Here is a 26,231-nt window from a genome sequence, read left to right on the forward strand (position 1 = left end):
ATATAGATGTTCTCTTTCATTTTGCTTTTTCTCCCAGCACTAGGGGTAGAACCCATAGGGCATTTCTGCCTCTGAGCTAAACCTCCAGCCCCTTTTATTTATTTTTTATCTATTTTTATTTTGAAACAAGGTCTCGCTAAGTTGCTGAGAGTCTCAGCAAGTTGCCGAGACTGGCCTCGAACCTGTGGTCCTCCTGTCTCAGACTCCCAAGTAGTGGGGTTACTATAGGCATAAGCCAATGCATCTGGCTCTCTTTTCTTTTTTCTCGGACTATTTTTATCTTCTTGCTTTTAATCATGGTAAAAAAAATTGTAAAATATTTCTTCTAAAGCAGCATAATACAAGAATGAAGACAAATGGCAACCATTGTGTGGCATCCGAATCTGGGACACAGTAGGGAGGGTGCTGCCTGCAGAGAATTGGGAAGGGTGGCCCTTTCTTGGGATATCATTTTTTGCCTTCTTATCCCTTTTTGTCCTCCTTGGTTTCGTTGGTTGTCTCCCAGTGAGAATTTGGGCTTAGTGTTCCCAGACCTCCCTGTCTTTCACATGAAGCAAGGATTCTGGATGTTATGTGAAAAATCTCTTGGTTTTAAAGCTTGACAAAGACTTTCTAAAACACTCTGTGAGCCAAACACTGTTGCCAGCCAGCACATATGCCCTTTTGATTAAAATTCTGGCTGGAATTTATTACACCAATCTACTTCCTCCTTAAGTGGTTTGCATATTCCAATGCTTTTCCTCTGATTGTGGGTTGAAAGGTTACCCTAGCTACTAAGAACTGAGTCTTATAGGAACGGGGGGAAAGAAAGTTCAACTGGGACTTCTGATACGTGAAACAATATTATACCCAAGGCTTGCTCTAAAATGTAATAAATTCTGGTTTAGTTTCAAGAATCTGTGAATCAGAGGAAATAATCCAAAACCAACGTGGCCCCTGTTTTGCCATAGGGCCTCAGATGGGAATCCAGAGTCCCTTGTCCTTATGTCTTCAACAGCCTTTTCTGGAGTAATCTCTGGTACAGTCTTTCTCCTAATTCCCCTCCCTACTCTAGTCCCAGTGTGTGAGTTAGAAGCCACAGGACCCTGATATTTTCTATCCCCCTGACACCAAGGCCAGACAGCCAGAGAGCAAAGTATATTAAAAAAAAGACCAGCAATTCCACAAGAGGAGAGGGGAGGTGGATGACGTGGCTATCCTCAGGGAAGGTTTTGGAGAGACCTGGGAAGCTCTGCTGGGAGTTTACAGATAGCAATGAAAGAACAACAAAGTTAATGCTGTTTCAAGATTTACACACAAGATGCCCACAGACATTCATTAGATAAATGAATGGATGGATGGTTTAATTAATTGATATGGTGTTTATCATGGAATTAAAGACTAACAGTGCAAAGCTTGGTTCTTCACATCAAGAATTAAATGCAAAGGGAGCCGGGGTCAGATGTGGTTGTGCATGCCTGTAGTCTCAATACTTGGGAAACTGAGACAGGAGGATCACAATTAAAGGCCATCCTCAGCAACTTAGCAAAGATTCCAGTGACTTATTGAGACCCTCTTTTCAAATACAAAATAAAATAAAGCTGGGAGTGTAGCTCAAATGGTAGCTCATTCTAATGTTCCTGGTTCAATCCCTAGCACCACAAAAGAAAAAAGGGAAGAAATGTGAATTAGTATGTTCAGAAAGACTAAAAAATAAGCCATTTAAGATTTTTAAAGATGTAAAGAAATGGAATAGGGAAGAAGGTACCAAGAAAATAAACAAAGGAAGGAAAGAAGGAAAAGAAAGAAAAGGAAAGGAAGATCAAATCAGAAGAGGCTGAGCTGTGGAATGAATTGAGAAAATCCAAATAAAATTAGAAGGAATGGCTAAACATGCTAATAATTTAGCTCATTTAGACAGAGTTAAAATTTACTCTCGTCTTATATTCTGTTCCAGCCCACCCAGGGTTCTTACTGACTCCACGTTGATAGTCCTACATAATGAATCAATATTTATCTTAACTTTTTTTTGAAGGTGGTATTATTAACCAGGTTTTTTTCATCAATTACACGGGCTAGACATAGTCCCTCCAAAGAACAGTGTAGCTTCCAGGCACTTCTTCAATTTTGTGAGCTACCCAGAGTATTTCTCACTCTTATGGATAACAACTAGTCCCCTAAGACTCCAGGGCTGGTTCTTCTATGCAAGTGTAAAAGATCGGCCAGATTGAAAAAGGTCTCCACTCAGCCCTTCTCCCATTCTTCCTGGACAGCACCTTCTTACATCAGACCTACCATCAAGATGAATTTGCTTTATATTCTATTTGGAGAGGGCTGTGTATCTACCAAAGTGACAAGAAGTACCAGGGTTTCTCCTCCTAGGACCTGCCACACTGTTATAATTTACTGAAAAGAATTAAACTAACCAACCTTCTGATTTTACCCACACAAGAGAACGTGTGGGATCTAGTGTAAACGAAGACAGAGTTGACTCTCTACTGCACGGTTTCCCCTTCCACACCCCAAGTTGCTCTGTGAATCTAATTTTTAAAAACTGTTAGCTGCAACACAGACGAGCCATTAAAACATTCTGCTAAGTGAAGAGCCAGTCACAAAAGGTCATGTATTATAAGATCCCATTTGTGAGAAATGTCCAGAATGGAAAAATCTGTAGAAATAGAAAGTAGATTAGTGGCCCCCTGGGGCAGAAGGTTTGGAGGAGGTAGGAGGAATGATCTGGGGGTGAATCCTAAGAGTATGGGATTTCTTTGAGGGATGATATAAATGTCCCAAGATCCATAGTAGTGATAGCTTCATGACTCTACGGATATATGATAAGCCATTAATTTGTATAGCGTGTGGCTTATATCTCAGTAAAGTTCCCAAAGTAAGACTTTTTAAAAGTCCGTAATGTGTTACCATGTCAACCTATCTTATATGCAAGATAATACTCAGCAAATTAACTAGACATTACCAAATGTCGACTAAAAACAAGTCCTCTGGGTCTTTTCTTGAAAAAGACAAGAATTTGCTCGCATAAACATATGCTTAATAAGACATGATTGATAAAGTGACAGATAATTCATTAGTCTGAAAAATAATGCATATAAGCAGAAAAGAATCAGGGGAAACTTGTCATTCTTGAACTATCGCCTGTTGTCATGGTTCTTAATTGCTTTCCAGGGAGTTAGTCACCAGGCTTCTTTAGAAATTGGCTGAGACAGTGCACAGTGGCAGTACCACTGATGTATACCACTGATGTCAGGATTTCTGGGAGTCATGTGTGTTTCTAGACAGGACCCAATGCCAACAGATTGGCATTAAAGCACCATTGGCATCCATGCTTGGCCAGAAAACTAATGTTAGCTAAGCGTGATGACTCGTGCCTATAATCCCAGTACTTGAGAGGCTGAGGCAGGAGGACCTCAGACTCAAGGCCAGTCTCCGCAACTTAGTGAAACTCTCAGCAACTTAGTGAGACCCTATCTCAAAAGAATAAAAAGGCTGGGGGGTCTTGCTTAGAGGTAGAACAGCCCTGGTTTCAATCCCTAGTACGAGAGAGAGAGAGACAGAGAGAGAGAGAGAGAGAGAGAGAGAGAGAGAGAGAGAGAGAGAGAGAGGGAATGAACACTAATGTTTTAGGCACTTTCTTCTTCACTGGGATTATTGATCAGCATATGATTCAGTCAGTGAGTAAGAAGAGAGAAAACATGAAGACCCTGAACTAGAACAGCAACAAACGGTTAAGTTGTCTGGGGGAATTAGTGAGCGTGTGGCGTTGTCAAGCAAACCCAGGCACCGGAAGAGAATCCCTCACTGCTTCGAGATGTGACTCCCAGCTGAAAGTTATTTCAGGATGAATGATGGACCTAGGTTTAATGAATGATGTATCCTTACTTGTGGTGACTGTTTTAGACAAATACGATGGTTCCAACTTAGTACTTTAGAGAAAAGAGAGCAATGGTTGGGATGCATTAATAAGATCACATAAGCGAGCGGGATGTGGTGGCGCACGCCTGTAATTTCAGTACTTTGGGAGGCTGAGACAAGAGAATCACAGGTTTGAGGACATCCTCAGCAACTTAGTGAGACTCTCATCAACCTAGCAAGACCCTGTTTCCAAATAAGAAATAGAATCAAGCTGGGGGTATAGTTCAGAGGAAGAATGCCTCTGGGTTCAATCCCAGTACCACACACACACAAAAATGATCATGTCAACATGCCACCAACTCACACAGGCATTTCTGTAGATGGCCGGGTAACTTAACTAAAGGAAGAATAAGAGAGTGATGCCACCCACCTGTCACCTGTCCCCTGTCCCCCAGCACAGAGAATGTGAAAGTAGGTCATCCCGCTCTGACTGAGTTAGCCCTGGATTCCGGGACTCACAAAAACCTATAAAGTCAAACGTCTTGCCCCTCCCAAAGAAACCGTTGAGCTACAGAGAAGAGGAACTCTCCAGTGTTCTGTTGCCAGTGCCGAAAATGGAAGTCGGCAGGTACAGCGAAGTAAGATGAGGGGTGGTGAGGTGCAGTCAGGTCCCCTGATTCTTCCTGGCTCCAGTTATTAATGTTTTCAGCCGCCATGATGCAGCCCTCTGCCAGCATGTCCCAAAGCAATACTGCGTCCCGCTGTCTTACGATTGGTTCCTCCACAGTAGACAAGAGGGGAAATGACCTGTCCCTCTTTGGCCCTTATCTCTGCAGTCCCATGTGATACCAGGAACTCAAATATCTTTTTTCTGTTCTGAACACAGTTAAGAAGTGTAAAAGGCCAGGATGTTGCTCCCCTGACAGCATCGATATGCCCATTTCATCTGCCTTTACTAGGAAGATGCTGGTTTTAATACTTGGGTTACTTCCTTGTGCAAGAGTTGTTTTACACCTCATATGTTCATATGCCACACAAACACAAGTACACTGGCCATTGTCATACTTTGTTAACCCCCCCCTAGTGCAGTTGAACTAGTCTTTCAATGTTTTGGATTCGCGGTGCTCAGCAACTTTGAGCTTCTGTTTGTCTTCTTTCTTTTGCTCTCACCAAGAGAGAAGGAGAACGCAGTTTCATACACATTTTCCAAAGAAAGAAAATATGTTTTATTCAGTTTTTTTTTCATATAGTCTCAGCACCTCCTTTAGTGCTTAGCACAAAGTATATGCTAAGTAAATGTTTATCAGAGTCCTGAATAGATGGGTGATGAGTAGACACACAGTCTATTTTGATTCCCTTTTTTCCTGCCCCAGAATTCTCTTTTTAAAAAAATGTCTGATGAGAGTTTTGAAAACCTTGAACTCAACAGATGAATCATGGTGTGCGTGATGCCAAAGTAAACTAAGAAAAGCTGTGATATTTAAAAATATAATCCTGTACATTGCCCAATCTCACTTTGAAGTCATGGCTCTGCCTCCTGAGAAGTAACATTTTTCTAAATTAAAGTCGGAGCAAAGTCATTTCTAAGAAATTAGGAGAAGGATTCATTTTCTTCAGTTTTTCTTTATAGCTCTTTTTTTTTTTTAATCAGCCCTCCGTGACCTAGTTTAATAAAAAGGTCTAAGAAAATGTCAGGGAAGAAGATATAGTAAGTCACTGGTCAGTTCAACCTAGCTGATTTTTATGGAATCTCAGTTTACTGAATCAAAGAACTTCACAAGAACCATGGTCAGGAAAATAGAATGAGGCTTCTCTCTCCACCTTGACATCTCACCAAACCGCACCTCATTTTGACTTGGGGGGATCTTACCTAAAACTCCTATGAAAAGTGTTGATACATGACACTCTGTGTGCCCTCTGAAGCTGGTACTTGTGTTTGAGCATTGAAACGAAGACAGCTGGGGAGCAGATGGCTTCTGGGGTCATGGAGTTTAAACTCAGACGTAAAGCATATTGATGGATAGCGTGCTTGTGGTTGGATTTTCTTTCCTCGGTCATTGAAAGCTCTATGATTTCACACCACCCAAGTGTTGCTAGATTGAGGATTAAAATACCACAAGTTTGCCAAAGTTGTTAAAGATAACCTCAGTCATCCTACTAAAATGATCAATTTTTTAGAAAAAGACCAGCATAGCCAGGAGTGGTAGCACACACTTGTAATCCCAGCATTTGGGAAGCTGAGACAGGAGGATCGAGGTTCGCGGACAGCTTCAGCTACTTAGTGAGGCCTTCTGCAATTTAGTGAGATCCTGTTTCAAAATAAAAAATAAAAAAGTGGGCTGGGGTTGTAATTTGGAGGTAGAATGCCCCTGGGTTTCATCCCCAGTATCACAAAAGAGAGAGAGAGTGAGCCGGTCGTGGTGGCGCACGCTTGTAATCCCCACGCTTGGGAGGCGGAGACAGGAGCATCGCGCAGGTTCAAAGCCAGCCGCGCTGGCTTAAGAGACCCTGTTTCCAAATATAAAATAGGTCTGGGAGTGTAGCCCAGAGATAGAAGGGCTTCCAGGAACCCCAGTACCACCAAAGAGAGAGAGAGAGGGAGGGGGGAGGGAGGGAAGGAAAGTAGGAAGGAAGGAAGGGTGGAAGGAAAAGAAATATGAGGCTGGGGTTATAGCTCAGGGCTGGGGGAGTAGCTCATAGGTAGAATGCCTTTGGGCTCGATCTCAATTCTGCAAAGAGAGAGAGAGAGAGCGAGAAAGAGAGAGAGAGAGAGAAAGAGAGACTGAGATTGATCGATTGAGATTGAATAACATATCCTAAGTGTTAGAAGGTCCAAGCTCTGGGTTTTAGTCTCTGCTGGTAGTGTCTAGTGACCCAGTAGAAGGTGAAACCCCAAAGGTCAGTTTCTTCACCTCAAGAAAGTACTTAAAGATCTCCCAGGATCTTTCCAGCTATGAAGATCTCTGAATTCATTATATAGGACCTTGACTCCAAAATGAATCAAGCCTCTCAAGAACAAATTCTGGCCAGGCATGATTGGCACACACCTATAATCCCAGTACTTGGGATGATGAGGCAGGAGGATCACAGCTTTGAGGCCAGCCTCAGCAACTTAGCGAGACCCTATTTCAAAATTAAAAAAAAAAAAATTTAAAGGGCTATGGATGTAGCTCAGAGGTACAATGCCTCTGGGTTTAATCCCCAGTTCCAAAAAAAAAAAAGAAGAAGAGTTCTGAAAGGAGTCATGTGAGAGAGAGTGTGCCATTGACAATTCAGAAGTGCACCAGACATTTCAAGTCCTAGCATTTCGACTTGATTCTTTGGCTCTAACAGCCTACCAGGCTGTCCCCTGCTGCACCACAAGTGGGGATGTCACCTATTTCTCAGGCATCTGAAATCCTGAGCTGATAATAACTAAGTGTAAGATACTCACCATCCAGTTTCACTGTCTTCTCTGTCACCCCCTCCTCTTGGCAAACCAATTTAGTCTCTGGTCGTGTGACCTTAGCAATGGTGGGTCTTGGACTTTCACGTGATACTGATCGCTTACCTTCCTCTTTACGCCTCCTTCCCAGGGTACATCCCCAGCTACCTGGACAAGGACGAGCTCTGTGTTGTGTGTGGTGACAAAGCTACTGGGTACCACTACCGCTGTATCACTTGTGAAGGCTGCAAGGTAAGCTCTCCCCAGCTCGGACGCCCTACGGGAACTCCATCTTCTGATCAAGATCTAATTAAAACCAAATTCCAGCCAGGCACGGTGGCACAGGCCTGTAATCCCAGTACTTGGGAGGCTGAAACAGGAGGATCTCAGGTTGGTGGCCAGCCTCGGCTACTTAGTGAGGCCCTCCACAACTTAGTGAGACCCTGTTTCCAAATAAATAATAAAATGGGACTGGAGATATAGCTCAGAGGTAGAAAGTCCCTGGGTTCAATCTCCAGGACCAAATAAAACAAAAGAAAACAAAAACAAATTCCAACATTCATGGTCCATGACCATCCAGGGGCCTGTTGGTACTCTTCCTTTTTGATATACTCAAGAACTAAATTTTCTTTTCCCAAGTCATGAGGAACTAGCTGGAATTCTTGAAGCCCATGCAGTAACTAGGTGAAGTTTCTTTACCTCTCCAAGTGTTTTGAAACCTGAAAGAGAATTAATAAAATGGGAAGGAATTTGAAAAAAACACTTACTTGTAGGTTTTTAAAAGCATAGATTTTTCTAAAAAATACATTATCATCCCAAGAAATAGCTATTTCCCCTGTATAATGCTGGATGAGTCAGGGCTTTGCTCCACCACCGCTGATCCGCATGAATATGCCCATTTTTAAGGGTTCCATTAAGAAATATCTTTGAGGCTACTTAGATTCAATTATGTTCTGAAATTTATCCAAAGTGGCTTTTTGCGCAGCCTGCAGTAAGTAGGTTCTGCCCATCTATCAGGTAATTTTTTTCTCTACGGACCTTTCTTCAGAGACATTTGACAAGAACATACCAGTGATCGGCAGTACATTCACTTTCCAAAAGTGAGCCCTAATTTGCCTACTTGTAATCTTTGTCAACAAAATTAAGATAAGCTTTATGGAAAACATCTTTTGGTCTGACAACCTGCCCTAGAAAATAAAGTCTATAGTAAATATAGGAAAATGCACAGGGAGGCAGGAAGGGAGGGAAAGAGGGAATAAGAAGAAGGAAAAGAAACAAAGAATGGCATGCACTAAATGAACGTGCAACTATCCATCTCACTATCATGGACAATTGCACCTATTTTATATAAAAAATTATAAAATAAGTACAAAAAAAGCTAAACCCAGTGCTGGATTCAGCACTCGACCAATGGTTTGCAAATGAGAATGTACTTAAAATCCGGAATAAGCTTTAAAGTTATTTTTTGTTATATGTTTTATTTAACTTTTATATTTAAAACTTAGCTATCACAATATGTCAACCCTAAAGCAAAACTTGTGCTGAAATTAATTTTTTTTATTTTTTGGTGCATTGTATTCATACATCATAATGGGATAAAAAAAAAAAAGTTGTGTAGACATACATGCACACATCGCCCAGTTAGCCCCTACCCAAACCCCACCCCACTCCCTTCCCAACCCTCCTTCCCATGCTTGGCTTATGTTTGTTTAAGTACATCCTGTGCCTTAGAGATTTTCCTCTTCCCCCCTCCTTTCTCCTTCTTTAGGTTGTCTTGTTTGGTCCTCTATAGGATTTCCTTTTTCACCTAGAGTTCCTCCTATGACCCATTTCTCCTTAGCTTTCACATATTAGGGGAAGCATCCGATTTCTTATTTTTTGTGACTGACTAATCTTGCTTAGCATAATGTCCCCCAATTCCATCCATTTCCCTGAAAATGATGTAATTGTGTTTTTTATGGCTGAGTAAAATTCCATTGTATACATATCCCGCAGTTTTGTAATCCATTCATCTGTTGATGGACATCTTGGCTGGTTCCACAGTTTGGCTATGGTGAATTGTGCAGCTATGAACCTAGATACACATGCATTAGTTTGGTAGTTTGGTTTCCTATCTTTTGGGTAGATACCCAGAAGTGGTATTGCTGGATCAAATGCTAGATTTGTTCCCATTTTTCTGAGGATTCTCCATACTGTTTTCCAAAGTGGTTGCACTAATTTGCAATCCCACCAACAATGTCTTAGAGTTCCCACTTCTCCACATCCTCGCCAGCATCTGTCGTTGTTTGTGTTTTGAACGATTGTCATTCTAGTTGGGGTTAGGTGAAATCTCAGGGTAGTTTTGATTTGTATCTCTCTGATTGCCAATGATGTTGAGCACTTTTTCATGCATTTATTGGCCATTTGAATTTCTTCTTTTGTGAAGTGTCTATTTAGTTCACTTGCCCATTTTTATTGGATTATTTGTTGTTGTTTCTTAGTGTTGAGTTGCTTGAGTTATCTCAGGATTAGGTGGATAAAATTTCATCTTCCTGCCTCTCCTCTTCTTCCGACCAGTCCCTCCTGTCCTTGTCCCTGAAGTCCCCAAAATTAGCATGTTAGTTCATTTCAAAGCAAGGTGCCCTCCATTTCCCCAGGAGAAGATTGTCCAAGCAAATTCCCTACTTTTCCATGCCCGAAATTAAGAAACGTTTAGGGAAGCCCGCTGGAAATGTGGAGACGGTGCAGCCATCGGAAAGAGGTCATTTGGAAGGTCCTAAGGCCTTTTGTGAGCAAGACTGTGATTTGGAAGGTTATATAACATGTTCCCATTCACCCAGACCCCTTTGATCTGGTTTCTGTAGTTGGTTAACAAAGACTGGGCTAAAGGTTGCCATTACATCGATGAAAATAACATCTTAAGGAACTTAATGAAGCTAATTACAAGTAAGCCCTAGCTACTTATTAATTAGGAGACCTGCAGGCTCTCTCTTAAAAGCACAGCCTTATTGGCTTGATTTGAATGTAATAAAAACTACATAGTTCTCTCCTTCCAAAAGTTCAGTCATTGAAACTAACCATTTTTTTCTCTAAATTAACCTCAATTCGTAAGGGTTTACTTGAATGATTATGCAGCGCTGAAATTCTCTTAAACCAGGTTCTTATGGTAAACTTTCGATTCCCAGAGAAAATCTAATGAGAAGTCCATTTAATACTTAACTCCTGAAAGGACTCTATAGGCTTAATGTGCTTTAGGAGCCCTGAATGCATTCCCAGCAACTGACCGACACAAAGGGAGAGATAGGTGAGGAAACTCATGTCCCCAGCTCACTAAAATCAACCAGCCTCTTTTCTCAAGCCCACTGGATATCTGGAGCCTAATTCAACTGAGATTTTCTTTTTTCTTTTTTTTTTTCCCCCTTTTTGGTAGTGGTACTGGGGGTTGAATCAAAGCCCTTTTATTCTTTTTTGTTCATTTGTTTTTGGTTTTGAAACAGGCTCTCGCTAAGTGGTTGAGACTAACCTCGAACCTGCAATCCTCCTGTCTCAGTCTCCCGAGGACTGGGATTACAAGGATGCACCACCATGCCTGGTTTGAGATTTTCTTAAAATAAAAAAAAAAATCATGTACCAAAAGGCTAGGTTTCTTAATATTGAAGCCTGTATTCAGATTAGAACCCTTTTTCCAGGAACCTTCATGGGGAAGGGCAGGTAGACAGATGACTTAATATAATAACAGAGCATCTTAGAAAAAGAAGAGTTTCTCAGATGCAGCACGGTTTTTAAGAGTGGCCGAAGATGGAAAAGGTTATGCTTCATATATTTATATATTCAAACCTGTAACTTTCTCTACCCCACGCTTTGTGGAGTAGAATCTTTTTTGCCCATTTTCCCTCTGACAACTGTAGACCCGTTTGGAGATACCTTCTCTATTGTGATGCACCAGTTTTTAGAGCATCTTTTGTAGAAAGAAGGTTGATGTTGCCCCACAAAACAATCTATTTTCTAAGAAAGACGTGGAATGTAACAGCTTCCCCGATGCTGAGGTAGAAAGATTGGTAGGATCTCCCTAGCTCATCAGTTAGTATATCTAAGCCGGGTTTGGCCACACACGCCCGTAATCCCAGTACTTGGGGAATTGAGACAGGAGGATTACAGGTTCGAAGACAGCCTCAGCAACTTAGAGAAGCCTTCCATAACTTAGACTCGGTTTCAAAATCAAAACTAAAACAAGGCTGGGGATGTAGCTAAATGTAAAATGTCGCTGGGTTCAATTCCTAGTACCACAAGAAAAGAGAGAAAAAATTAGTACATCATCTAAGAACCTCTGAGAAACTTAGTTCTCGGGATGCACAGATAAGGTCTTATGTTGATTTATAAAAGCAATACCTGCAGCTGGGCCTGGTGACACACGCTCGTAATCCCAGTACTTGGGAGGCTGAGACAGGAGGATCACAAGTTCATGACCAGCCTCAGCTACTTAGGCCCTCTGCAACTTAGTAAGAACCTGTTTCAAAATAAAGAATAAAAAATAGGGCTGGGGTATAGCTTGGAGGTAGAATGCCCCTGGGTTTAATCCCTAACACACACACACACACACACACACACACACACACACCACCACCACCACCACCAACAACAACAACAACAACAACAGCAGCAACAACAACTTTTTTAAAGCAATACCTCTGCTCACCAACAAATCGATGAACGATATGTTCTTATTTATTCCCTAAGAACTCTTTTGTCAGCCCACCTTGGCAAGGATGTGACAGTAGTGTTGTTACTTTTTTGGGGTCTTGAACTCAGAGCCTTGTGCATGCTAAGCACAGACTCTTCCTCTAAACTACACCAGCCCCAAAGAATTTCTTATTAATCTTTGATTGGTGCATTATAATTTACATGATGGGGTTCCTAGAGATGAATTCATATTTGCATACAATATCACTCAGTCTGTTTCCTTTTCCAGACTTTCTCTTTCCCTCCCTTCCTCTACTGGTCTCTCTCCTCATTTTCATGAGGTCCCCTTAGATTATTTTCTTTTCTTTCTTTTTTTTTTTTTTTTTTTTTGTGGTACTGGGAATGGAACCCAGGGGCATTCTACATCCGAGCTACACCCCCAGCCCCAATTTTATTCTTTATTTTGAAACAGGGTCTCCCTGAGTTGCAGAGGACCTCCCTAAGTAGCTGAGGCTGTCCTCAGACCACAATCCTCCTGTCTCAGCCTCCCACGTGCTGGGATTACAAGCATCCGCCACCATGCCCGGCATTAAAAGGATTCTTTCATAAGTAGACTACTATAATGTCTTCTATTTGAGTTTACTTCCAAGAATTAATTTTTTATCACTTTTTTAAATTAAAGAGACCTAGCATTTTTACATTTTTTTCTATAATTCCCCATATTAAGTGGTCCCTCATTCTGCCAAAACATATGTAGCCCCTAGCTTAGCAAAGATGGCAGTAACATATAAGGGACTGGGGCCACGACATGCCCAAGAAAAGCCACCCAAGGGAGGCCACAGAAAGGGGTACCATTATTAGTACAGCAGGCCAGCTCTGCTCTTGTTGCAAAATAAGCAAAGCATAACTCATTCCATTCATTCCATTAAAAGGTGCACAGAGTAGCCTTTTGGGAGAGGTGGGTCTGCACCAGTCCTCACATGCACACCGCACCTTCTCCTCAGTGATGCTTGATTTTACGGGATGCCCCAACCCTGGAGTAGGAGTAACATCCGAGTGAGTCTAAGGGAGAAAAGGGAAGCCCCAGCTTCAGACAGAGGAGCCGTCTTCCTGTCCTTACGGCAGCAGTCAGCATCTTCCCTGGTATCTTGGACTTTAGTAACTCCACCTGTAGGTACCCAAGCATCCCTACCCCATGAAGGGGTGTGCAGCCCCTGCCCCAGTCTGCACCATGCATCTTCTTGCTGGGGGTGTCTGAGTTGCTTTTGCCCCCTATGTTTTTCTTAGGCACAGACAATAAGTGAAGGGGAGAGGCTGGCAGGGCAGCTTCCATTTCTCTCCCACGACAAGCTCTGGCATGGATGCCTTGGCAGGATTCGCTCACCCCAAGCCCCCGGGGAAACCCTGCTGGCATCTCATACAGATGCCCCAGGGAATCCGAGTCACTCAGACTCACCGGCTTGCGCGTTTAAGGATGTGTTTAAGGATCTGACCGTTCTTCTGTTAGCATTTGCATGATGGAAATGATAAAGTAAAGGATATACACACAAGCCCAGGTCAAGTCTGAGTTATTTGTTTTTCCTGCAAGGAAGAGCTTTTTTTTTTTTGGGGGGGGGGGGTCTGGTAAGGGATACTCACACAACATCCTCACTGCTATAATCCAAAAGACCTGGCTATGCAACTTAGGGGAAAGAAGATATGTTTGTTCACGGTTTCTTGGAGATTCCGGGTTCAGTCCATGTGAGGCCAGGTTCTGGAGTTCAGGGTGTAGCAGCAGGAAGCAGAGAGAGGGAGAGCGCGTCTCTGCTCTCACATCATGGAGGCCGGAAGCAGGAGGGAGAGCGCGGCTCTGCTCTCACATCATGGAGGCCGGAAGCAGGAGGGAGAGCGCGGCTCTGCTCTCACATCATGGTGGCCAGAAGCAGAGAGCCGGCCAAGGGAGGAAAGAACCTAATATAGCAACCAAGGCCACCTCCAGGGACCCCTGCTTAGTACCCAAGCCCCACTTCCAACACCACTACCTTGGTTCCCTGGGGGTTAGGGGACATTCTAAATCCAAACCATTATAATAACCAAAGCCAAAGAAAGTTTCCCGGGGTCATTCAAATGGGGGCTGAAACTGGCATGTCAATGGACATTCCGGCCCTACCACTTCTCAAAAAAAAAAACAAGTTTACATTTTAGCAGAGAGCTCCTTCAAAACTTACTGGTCTACCAAAACCCAAAAAGGAAGATTTCTTGAGGAGTGAGTGGAAGGGGACTATTTAGAATCCATTCATTTAAATAATAAATTTGCTTCATTTTACGTCATGTGAGCAGTTAAGCAAATAAGATTTGCAGTATGACTCCTGGGTTACAGCTAATACTTACCACATGATTTGACTTATCCAAGGCACACACCTGCCATCCCAGTGCTTGGGACACTGGGACAGGAGGATCAGATTCTAGGCTAGCCTCAGCAATTTAACAAGGCTCACTGCAACTCAGTGAGACCCTGTTTAATAATAAATTTTAAAAAAAAAAGGCTGGAGGTGAGGGTGTAGCTCAGAGGTAGAATGCCCCTAGGTTCAATCCCTAGTGCCACAAAAATAAATAAAATACATCTTTTATAAGGTAGTAAGGAAGAAACAAAGGACATGGAGTGTGTCTACAGCACTTTACAATGGGCCCCTGTAAGAGCTCACTACCATTATAAGTTCCTACAATTCTGAGTACAGTTGCTATGATATGGGGATTATGCCCAGAAATGTTCTAGTACAACACCCTCGAGTGTATTATGTAAGTCACCGAACGTGGACCAAAATATCGTCCTTCAGAATGGAAGAAACACATTAAACATACAGGCCTACAAATGCTGAAGATAAAGAGGGTTAGTAAAAACCCCGATGCAGTGAGCTATGGAGAATATCTAGTAAAAACCCTGGAACTGGGCCAGGCGAGGTGATGATCACCTGTAATCTCAGTACTTAGGAGGCAGAGACAGGAGAAGTGCAGGCTCAAGAACATTCCCAGTAAGACTCTCAGCAACCTAGTGAGACCGTTTCAAAGCAAAAAAAATAAATAAATATAAAGGACTAGAGATGTAGCTCAAAGGTAGAATGCCCCTAGTTTTTATTTCCAGTATCAAAAAAATAAAACTGAAGTAAGTTGTCTATTCTCCAAGTGTTGTTGTTTGAAAGACTAAGAGAGCCAAGTGTGGTGGTGCACACTTATAATCCAAGTACTTGGAATGCTGAGACAGAAGGATCACAGGTTCAAGGACAGCCTTAGCAAGTAATAAGATTCTCATCCACTTAGACCCTGTTTCAAAATAAATATTAAAAGGGCTGGTGGTGGATAGCTGGGAGGTACCAGGTTAAATCCCTAATACAGAAAGAAAGAAAGAAAGAAAGAAAGAAAGAAAGAAAGAAAGAAAGAAAGAAAGAAAGAAGAGAGAGAGAGAGAGAGAGAGAGAGAGAGAGAGAAAGAAAGAAAGAAAGAAAGAAAGAAAGAAAGAAAGAAAGAAAGAAAGGCAGGCAGGCTAGGAGAGGCAGTGATGGCCATCTCAAGAGTCAAAACAAGAATGACACAAACCCTGAAAAGGCAATTAATGCATCTGTTTAATTACTAAATAATAAAGTTTTTTACATCAAAAGTGGCCACCTCAGCTGAGCATGGTGGCACACGCTTGTAATCCCAGCATTCGTGAGGCTTGAGACCAGAGGATTGCGTTTTGAGGACAGCCTCAGCTACTTAGTGAGGCTCTTTGAAACTCAGTGAGACCCTGTTTCAAAATAAAGAATAAAAAGCCGGGTGTGGTGGTGCAAGTTTGTAATCCCCGCGCTTGGGAAGTGGAAACAGGAGGATCGCGCAGGTTCGAAGCCAGTCTCCCTGACTTAAGAGACCCTGTTTCCAAATATAAAAATAGGTCTGGGAGTGTAGCCCAGAGGTAGAAGGGTTTCCAGGAACCCCAGTACCACCAAAATAAATAAATAAATAATAAAAATAGGGCTGGGAGTGTAGCTCAGAGGTAGAATGCCCCTGGCTTCCATCCCCAGTACCAAAAAAACGTGGCCACCTCTTTTATTTCCCAGTATAAATTAGTAGAACTCCTCATAACTTAGCAACAGAATTGTAACACTGTATGAAATGATTTGTTTTATTCAGTGTATAAAAAAAAGCAAGCACTAGATTCATCTACTAGTCTCATTTCTTTAAATAGACGTCATAAAGGTATTGACTCTGCTCTTCTCTGACTCCTCCATCAGCTCCTGAGGTCCCCTTGGGGTCCACTTTGAGGAAGTAAAGCTGGAGACCCAGATACAGCTTGAAGATCCAAAGTAAAGCCAGGCATCATGGCACACACCTGTGATCCTAGAGGGAGGATCACAAGTTTGATCAGCAACTTATGATGCTCTTGGCAACTTATCCAGACCATATTTCCAGATAAAAAAAAAAATTAAACAAAATAGGGCTTAGGGGTAAAGCTCACAGGTAAAATGGCCCCTGGCTTCAATCCCCCACACCATAAGGAAAAGTAAATAACCAAAACAAATAATACAAAGCAAGTCATCTCCTCATCTGTGGACATCAAATCCCAGAAACTTTCGTTTTTAGAAAATGTGAACCCATCGTCTGGGGCTTTTCTTTCTCGTGTAGGGTTTCTTCAGAAGAACCATTCAGAAAAATCTCCATCCATCCTATTCCTGTAAATATGAAGGAAAGTGCGTCATCGACAAGGTCACGCGGAACCAGTGCCAGGAGTGCCGCTTCAAGAAATGCATCTACGTTGGCATGGCAACGGACCGTGAGTGGCTCCCCGCCGATGGGGATCGGGGGAGGGTTGGTTTGAAGATCAAGCACGTGGACCAAGAGGGGACGAGGGGAATCCTGGCTTTCCAACACACCCCACGTCCAGGTCCTGAAGGGAGGTACGAGCCACTACTGGTGGCTTGGCATCCTAACCCTGCTTTAGCAACCCTATCCCGCTCCTGGGGACTGAACCCAGAGGCGTTCTATCTCTGAGCTACGCACTCTCAATTATTTTTATTTTTTTGTTTTGAGACAGGGTCTCACTGGGTTGCTGAGAGTCCCCCTACATTGCTGTGGCTTTCCTCAAACCTATGATCCTCTCTCAGCCTCCAAAGGATTGGGATTACGGGCATGCATACCTAGCTTTGTCTTAACTCTTAACCCCTCAGATGAAGGTGGAAGGAAAGGGCTAACTTACCCCTCTCACATTTACCCTATGAACCGTCTGTGACACATTATTACTGAGAGTTCTTGTCCATATTTTACCTTAATAAAGTAGCTTTTCATGCCCACGGCTCACGTGATTGGAGCCTCGGGGACTAGTCCACGTGCTTTTTTTTTTTTTTTTTTCTTTTCTTTTCAAAAGCAAAGACAGGAATTTAATTTCCATGCATTTCTGGAGATGAGGCACTGGCAGAAAAAAACACCGTGTTCAGGAATTTCTGAAGAATTCAGAGTCGGATGCACTGTACACGAACTGTCCTTTAGTTTGGCTGTTTGCTTTATTTTTAGTCATAAGGACTCTCGAGCTGAAGCTGTCCTTCTCAGTTTTCCAAGCGGCACAGCATATGGTGGGGAGATTAGCCCTGGGCTCCCTCCACCCCACGCTGCGTGGGGGATTTACACCGGTCACCTCAATTAATCACAGACAGAAGAGTCCTCTCATTCACAATGTCTGGCCCCCCTCTGACCAGGCATTGGTATCAGTGATTTCTACTGACATTTTTTTTTTTTTTTTTTTGGTGGTACTGGGGTTCCTGGAAGCCCTTCTATCTCCGGGCTACACTCCCAGACCTATTTTTACATTTTTATTTGGAAACAGGGTCTCCTAAGCCAGTGCGCGTGGCTGGCTTCAAACCTGCGCGATCCTCCTGTCTCTGCCTCCCAAGCGCGGGGATTACAAGCGTGCGCCACCACGCCCGGCTGACATAATTTTTTTTAACTGCTAAAATTTTTGCACACCACTGAGCAATTGCAACTGTTAAACATTCCAAAGGGGGAAAAAAACACAAAGGGAAAAAAATACAATGCAGATTTTTTTCCTGCTGTAAGAGGAAATAATCATGGCTTCATTGATGTGATAAATAGGGTTCTCTCCAAGAACAGCAACAAAAAAAAATTTATGGGATGTTCTACTTTGCTGGAAGGAAGTAAGATCGAGTGTAGAATCCTTAAAAAGGAAAAAAGCGAGCCAGGCGTGGTGGTGCACACTTGTAATATCCCAGTACTTGGGAGGCTGAGACAGGAGCATCGCAGGTTCGTGGCCAGCCTCAGCTAATTAAGTGAGGCCCGCTGCAACTTAGTGAGACCCTGTTTCAAAATAAAGAATAAAATTTGGCTGAGGGTGTAGCTTGGAGGTAAAATGCCCCTGGATTCCGTCCCCAGTACTACAATCAATCAATAAATAAATAAATAAATAAATAAAAAACAAACAAACAAATGGAAAGGGCTATATTAGTCTGGAAATTCCAAGTTAAGTCTGACTTCTAGCTGAGTATATTCTTTATCATTTAAAGTCTCTGCTCCTACCAGGTGCAAGTGTGGTGGCACGTAATCCCAGTACTTGGGAGGCTGAGCCCAGAGGACAGATTGTGAGGCCAGCCTCAGTGATTTAAGGGCTTTCGTCCGAGCCAACCATATATCTGATATGGATCTGCGATTATGATTGACTCAGAACAAAATGCTTAGATATATCACTACAGTAGGCCATTATTACAGATTATCCATTTCATTGTTTTATCCAAAAGTTTAATAAGAGACGAGTGTTCACGAGGGTTAATCTTGACCACATGGAAATGAATTCTGAGAGTCCCTTCCTGACGTAGAAGACATTTTAAGAGTTCAGACTTTATAATAAGAAACGCTAGCCGGGCGTGGTGGCGCACACTTGTAATCCCAGTACTTGGGAGGCTGAGACAGGAGGATTGTGCAAGTTTGAAGCCAGCCTCAGCTACTTAGGTTCTCAGCAGCTGAGTGAGACCCTGTTTCCAAATAAAATATAAAATAGGTCTGGGAGTATAGCCTGAAGGTAGAAAGCCTATGTGTTCCTTCCCCAGTACAGCAAAATAAAATAAAATAAAATAAAATAAAATAAAATAAAATAAAATAGAGCTGGGCGTGGTGGTGCACAGTTGTAATTCCAGCATTCGGGAGGCTGAGACAAAAGGATCTGAGTTCATGGACAGCCTCAGCTACTTAGTGAGGCCCTTTGCAACTCAGTGAGACCCTATTTCAAAATAAAGAATAAAAAATTTAAGACTGGGAATGTAGCTTAGAAGTAGAATGCCCCTGGGTTCCATCCCCAATACCACAAAAAAATTTAAATAAAATAAGAAGCACTCCCGTTGGAGTCTCAGGACTGCCACTTACCACCATGACCACCAGCATTAAGCCTGGTGTCCCTTCTGTGAAGTCATCGCCTGCCTCATAGGGTTCTGTCCAGGGCTAAATGAGATAGTGCCCGTCACGTGTTACGATCCCCGGAACAACGCAAACACTTGGGAAGTGAGGCCATGGGTGTGACCACCCTTTAGCACGTGAACCCGAATGACAGAGTGGGGCTTCCCCACTTTCCACCTCTGTAAATGTTTATGACTGTGAGGACCCAATCCAGTCTAGACCATTGAGGGTCTAGCCTCCGTCTGACCAGGCATTAGTATTAGTGATTTCTACTGACATAATTTTTTTTTTTTACTGCTAAAATTTTTGCACACCACTGATTGTATTTGTAGATTTTTCTGGGCACCTTGGTTCCCTCACCCTCACCTCTATTTTATTTCTATTTTGAAATAGGGTCTCTCTAGGTTGATAAGAGTCTCACTACTTGCTGAGGGTGTCCTCGAACTTGCGATCCTCCTGTCTCAGCCTCCCAGTTACCGAGATTACAGACATGCACCACCACGCATGGCAACTTGAAGTCTCTTAAGGAAGAGGGGAGAACAGCCCACTGGGAGCGTCTGCCGATGGTTGGCTAGAGAGGTTGACCTGGGATCCCGCGGGAGGCCTAGGTTGTTCTTCTCAATTTCCCTCTTCCCCAGCCGCCTTCTGAGGAGGTGCGGTGGCCAGTGTCTAGGTTTCTGAAGAGCTGGCTGGCCATCGGGAGTTCGACACTGGGGCTTAATTTGGACGATGGTTTGTCAGAGGCAATTTGCCACCAAAAGGAGAAAGTGACGTGCACCCCACCCCGGCCCACCGCGCCTTCTGTGTCTTGGGTCCCCGCCCCTGCCGTCTGCTTGTGTCTTAGGAGAACTCACGTGTCTCCTCTCCTCTGTGTCCCCGCCCAGTGGTGCTTGATGATAGCAAGAGGCTGGCCAAGAGGAAGCTGATAGAGGAGAACCGGGAGAAGAGGCGGCGGGAGGAGCTGCAGAAATCCATCGGGCATAAGCCGGAGCCCACGGACGAGGAGTGGGAGCTCATCAAGACTGTCACCGAAGCCCACGTGGCCACCAACGCCCAAGGCAGCCACTGGAAGCAGAAGCGGAAGTTCCTGGTAAGGCCCCCGTGGCTCAGCGTCTCCCACCTCAGCTCGGCTAGTGCTTGTATTTCTGGGGTGCCGCCCTGAGGGCCCCCCGTCGTATTGATGGATAGAGTGTAGCTCAGAGAGGCCATGAATGGGATCTGCAGGAGACATACAGGCCATGCCCACCATCTCCACTGTGATCCCCTCTGTCACAGGGCTGGTTTCCTACTCGTGTATGTCCTTGGGTGGGGGGACCCTGTTCCCTTCTGCATTTGCATTTAGGAGCCTCGTAGTGAGGATGAAACTCCTGGTAGTGTTCCTCCCGGATGGTTGCCATACTTGTCTACACCGTCTACAAATGTTCTCACCAGAGGAGAGAAACAATCCCTCTCGCTCCTTCCATCTGGCCTGGTCTGTGGGTTCTTTAAACGGTGCATCTTGGCCACAGAGATGCCCAAGTGACTTCTAAGGCTATGTCCTTTGAAGCTTGGCAGCTCTCCGTTGGGTCTTTTAAAAGGGCTTAGTCTCTCTGGGGAAAGCTAGCTGCTATTTAAAGTCCCAGCCCCCAGTGCCACCATGCTGTGAGGATGCTCAAGCTGGCTGTGTGAAGAGGCCGCCTGGAAGATGAGATTCCCCAGCCAACCAGGCACCAGAACAGTGGGTCAGTCTTTAGATGATGATCCCATACCGCCATTGAACGGTGTCCGGATGGGGGACCCCAACGAGGGACTCCCTAGCTGAGCCTTTGACCCCTGGAACACAGGGACAATTTCAGAATTGTTGTTTTAAGTACTAAGTTTTGGGGGTAGTTTGTTATACAGCAACAGATAACCAAATCTGAATTCAATAAACATTTTTTAAGTTGAATACAGTCCCACTGGCCGGTCCTCGGAGATAGTACAGTTAATCCCTAGGTCTGAGCCAGTTTGCGTATTTACAGACACAGAGGGGTGAATTCCACTGAGTGTTTACACTCAGAATGAAAATTTTACTCTTTTAAGTAGTGAATTATTCCTGCAAGGACATTAAGAATCCCCTCCGGGCTGGGTGTGGTAATGCTAGCTACCGGGGAGGCTAAAGCTCCAGGAGGACTACAAGTTTTGATGCCAACCTCAGCAACTTAGCAAGGCCTTGTGTCAAATTTTAAAAGACTGGAGGTATAAAAGCTCAGTGGTAGAGTGCCCCGAGTTCAATCCCCAGTACCATACACACACACACACACACACACACACACAAAAAAAAAAAAAAAAAAAATTAATATAGCTTTGCTAGCCAGCCAGGCTTGGCGGCACATACTTGTAATCCTACTGCTTGGAAGGCTAAGATAGGAGAATTGCCAGTTCAAGGCCAAGCCTCAGCAACTTAGCAAAACTCTTTTTCAAAATAACAAATAAAATAGGGTTGGGGGTGTAGCTCCGAGGTACAATGTCCCTGGGAGGTTTAATCCTAGATAGATAGATTGATTGATTGAATGATTTGCTAAATTTTAATAGCAAAGATATATGCATATCTTTATACGCATATATGCGTATATAAAGGATATATATCAAGCTGGGTGTGGTGGCACACACGCTTGTAATCTCAGTGCTTAGGAGGCTGAGACAGGAGGATCACAGGTTCCAGGTCAGCCTCAGCTACTTAGTGAAGCCCTCTGCAACTCAGTGAGACTTTGTTTCCAAATAAAGAATAAAAATAGGGCTGGGAGTGTTGCTCAGAGGTAGGATGCCCCTGGGTTAAATCTTCAGTACCACAAAAAAATAAAAAAGGATATATATCTTTTATATATATGCATATATCTTTGCTATATTGTGTTCGTGTACTGAAAGGTATCTTAGAATCAATAGGCTTTTATGCATTAGGATTCGCACCTCCTGTGTGGCTGGTCTCCCCTTCTTTTGTGTTTGCAACAGTGCTGTACATATTATCTCATTGATTTTATGTATGAAGTCCCATTTTGTTCTGAAAAAATTATTTAAAAAGGCCTATTATGTTAATAACAGTATAGCAATATGTCTTGAGGGATTAAAAATTATATGTTGTCATAGACGCTGGAACTATTCATCCACCTGGAATGGGTTAGTAGATGATGCCCCAGAAGGACCTAGTTCCCAGGGCTGGCACTCAAGTCGGCAAGAGATGGGTGGCTTGTCCTGGCCTTTCGCATTTCTACTGGGGGCTGAGAAAATGAGAGGTTTCTGGCAAATGAAGAACTTCTACAGAAGTCATGCAGACTTTCATAATAAGTTAAAAGCCATGCTTTCACAGCTACTTCCAAAAGCATTTAAAAGCCATATCATTTTCTCATTTTCTCCTATCCACTGACATCTCCGAGGCTACAAAATGCCCAGTTTTCCCACCAATCATTTGTGTGCACTAATGAAATGCAGAAGTGGCCAGAAAGGGAGCGCGTCCTGGCTGAAGCCAACAGGAAGAGCAGGTCTATCTCTCCAGCGAGGGCCCCGCTGCATGGCCTGGGGCCAGCAAGACCTTTAGCCGGTAGTCTATTGCCATTGTTATTATTACTCTCTGATGACATTTTATCTCTATCTTCATCCCTTAATTCATATGCAGAGATGGAGCTTTAGAAAGACTTTCTACCCAAGTATAAAATGCGGCTTTTAGAATCCGGCAGAACTGGACGTGGTGGCCCTGACTGTAGTCCTAGTACTTGGGAAGTTGAGATAAAAGAATCACGGGTTCAAGGCCAGCTTCAGCAACTTAGCAAGATGCTGTTTCAAAATTTAAATAAATATCTAGTTGGGGGTTTTAGCTCAGAGGTAGAATGCCCCTGGGTTCAATCCCTTACCACAAAAAACCGTCATCATCATCATCCAGGCAGAACCGCCTGACTTCTTCCCAGCAGAGCCGCTGTCTGATTTCCCACATCCTCAACTGGAGTCACCTCAGAGAAGGGACATAAACAGCAGGGTCGTCAGGGTGTGTGGACAGGTGATAAGATCAGTAGGATCAAGTCAGGAAAGCTTCTGTCGCCCCTTCAGAAGAAGGCCGGGGAGCCTAGTGGTTATGGCAATGAACATTGGACCCAGGCAACTTGGATTCAGCACTGGCCTCTGTTGCTTTTGGGTTGTGTGACCTCAAACAAGTTATTCCAGCTCCCAAAAGCTCAGCTGCCTTGTGTCCTTACACATGACGTAAAAGTCATAGATACCAAGGACGTAACCGTGCCTGGCATGTTGTGGTTTTTGGTAGTAGAGATTGGACCCAGGGGCATTCTACCTTCAGGCTGCACCCCTAGCCCTTTTTAATTTTTGTTTTGAAATAGGGTCTTGCTAGGTGTCTAAGAGTCTCCGCCAAGTTGCTGAGGCTGGTCTTGAACCTGCGATCCTCCTGTCTCAGCCTCTCAAGTACTGGGATTACAGGCGTGTGCCACCACGCCTGGCTGCATATTGTTAACAAGAACGTAAGTGGTTCCAGCAGACATCAATCCCACCACCATCACCTTCACCTTGTCCTTGCTTATCCCAGGAAAAGTGTGATCCCATAATCATGACCCAAGGCCCCAGGTTCTCCTGCCTGGCTTTGCAAAGGCACAAAAAATGTCCTATGAAAGAGCAAAAGGAAGGGAAGAGTCCCATCTGCCCCCACCCCACCCTGGGTGTACGAGAAAGCTTCCAGGCCAAGGTGAGAAGAGACAGCCCCTGAAACAACTGGGAGCTCTTTCTATTTCCCTTAATCAATTCTGATAAAACAGCCAAAGCAAAAAACCAGTGATTAAGATTTATGTAAGGCTAATCTCCCCGTGCTGAGCAAGGGCTGATCCCATTCCTGTACACACACCTGCATCCTGGATGCTTGGTTGATTGGTTGGACTCTGTCCCCGCTGCACAGAGGAGTCACTGTGGATTCCTTCCTCTTCCACACCCACTGCATCATCAGCCCCAAAATCAGACCCCAAAATTTGTCTTCAGTACTTCATTTTGGGTGTAGCTCTACTGCCACCCCATCCTCCATCCCACTTCAACCCACCCCAACGACCGCTGTGGCCCACAGGGTTCTTCCTTGGGTGCCTCGATTCCCAGCACAGAACCATCCTTCTCACGGGGCCTCTCCCCTGTTCACAGCCCTTCAGTGGACACCCCTCTGCATTTAGGATAGGCCTGTCTCCCCTCCCTGGTGTGCAGGGCCCAGCCTGATGGGACGCTGCCTGCGGCCCTCCTTCATCTGTGTCCTTGCCGGGCTCCACCCACAAGGGCCTCCTGCCTGGCCTGGGGACTTGGCGCTGGCCGCTCCTTCTGCTTTAATGCCCGTACTCTGACATCATGAAAGACTACCTCCTTGACCTTCTTCAGGTCAAAGGCCACACATGGCTTCAAAGGGCTTGACTCACCCCTCTCCAGACCCCTGTGGACCACCCCTTACCTCCAGTCTTCTTTGCACAGATGCTCCAGTAAATGTATTTGTCTTAGTATTACCTGTCCTCCTCCATTGTGATGCGGGTTCCTCAAGGAGCCATTGCTCTCATCTTAGCATTAGGACTCGGCCTGCCCATAGCACTTGCTCGACAAATATTGGTCGACTAAATGTCTGAACATTTATTCAGGCAATCAGCAACCACTCCGTCCTCGGCATTTGGCCCAGTGCCTCCTACGCAGAAGGCAAAGACACTTTAAGGCTTCTTCCCCACCCCTTTGAGAAGCTCATGTCTTTGATGTGTACTTACGTAAATATAATTTAAAAAGTGGTAGCAATACATGCCTAGGACCATAGGAGTGATATGCTGGGACCACCTGGTGTGTTCAGATGAATAGCCACCATTGAAAACCAAGGTCATCTGGGAAGAGGAAGCAGGAAGTGGGCTGGGGCGTGGTGACCAGGTGGGATTTGGACCAAGAGGAGCAGCCAAAGTGGGGCTTCGGAGAAGGGAAAAGTCCAGAGAGAAGGCAGCAGCAGTGAACTGAACCTGGGTAAAGCGACATGTGGGGGAAGCGTGGCGGGTCCACTGGGCGGGTCCAGTAGCTCCGTGTAGTGCAGAAAGCACAGGGGGCCTTGGAGTGCCTCCACCAGCAAGCTAGGCAGGCAGCCACAGAGGCACAGCAGGCTAGGGTCAGCTCTGTGTTATATTATTTTGTGTAGTGGTGTACGGCGCTATTAGCGGGAATAAGGTATCAAACAGATTCAAGTGCTGGCCAACCGTATCTTGTCCTTATAGGTGAAAAATCTTCAGGGAAGTCAGTCTTGATTTCTCATCTCTGATATTAACTCTCAATTTGTAGACTTTATAAGATTATAGTATAAATTCAAATAAATACACAAATATTTTATAGCATGTTATATTTATAGGCACTAACTTAATACATTTAGCACATAATTATATAATAGAGCACAATTATATAATTAAAATATGATATTGTATGTGATAAACAAATATACTGATAGTTTGATTTGTATTTTTATTTATACCTTATATTTGTTATGCTGCTTATATTATGTTTATATTTGCGAATTTCAGGTGTAAATAAAACTTATACATAATTTTATATATCATATATACATGTATCAATTTTTATACACATAAATCACATCATTTTATTAATTTTTATCACATAAATCACATATTTTTATACATGAACTATTTTCTTTTTTTTCTGTTGAGATCCACCATGGAGATGAACCTTAAACCTTAATGACAAGCCTGGAGTGGTGGTACAAGCCTGTAGTCCTAGTACTTAGGAGGCTGAGACGGGAGGATCGCAGGTTCAAGTACAGCCTCAATAAGTAGTAAAAATCTCATCAACCTAGCAAGACCCTGTTTCAAAATAAACATTAAAAAAATAGGGCTGGGGTGTAGTTCTGAGATAGAATGCCACT

The 26,231-nt window shown here is 43.8% G+C and overlaps 1 protein-coding gene across 3 annotated transcripts in view; it reads left to right on the top strand.

Annotated features, from left to right (window-relative positions):
- THRB (thyroid hormone receptor beta) overlaps nucleotides 1-26,231 on the top strand; it is a gene marked incomplete at both ends in the record, with an annotated part of 81,026 nt that overhangs the window by 41,598 nt on the left and 13,197 nt on the right. For all 3 annotated transcript variants that reach the window (XM_080715669.1, XM_080715668.1, XM_080715667.1), the window contains 3 exons: nucleotides 7,425-7,525; nucleotides 16,571-16,718; nucleotides 20,227-20,432. In XM_080715669.1, the coding sequence (XP_080571795.1) occupies nucleotides 7,425-7,525; nucleotides 16,571-16,718; nucleotides 20,227-20,432 (455 nt within the window). The remainder of the gene's footprint in view (nucleotides 1-7,424; nucleotides 7,526-16,570; nucleotides 16,719-20,226; nucleotides 20,433-26,231) is intronic.

Source organism: Muscardinus avellanarius (assembly GCF_963383645.1).
Source record: "Muscardinus avellanarius genome assembly, chromosome: 18".
Classification (NCBI taxonomy): Eukaryota; Metazoa; Chordata; class Mammalia; order Rodentia; family Gliridae; genus Muscardinus; species Muscardinus avellanarius.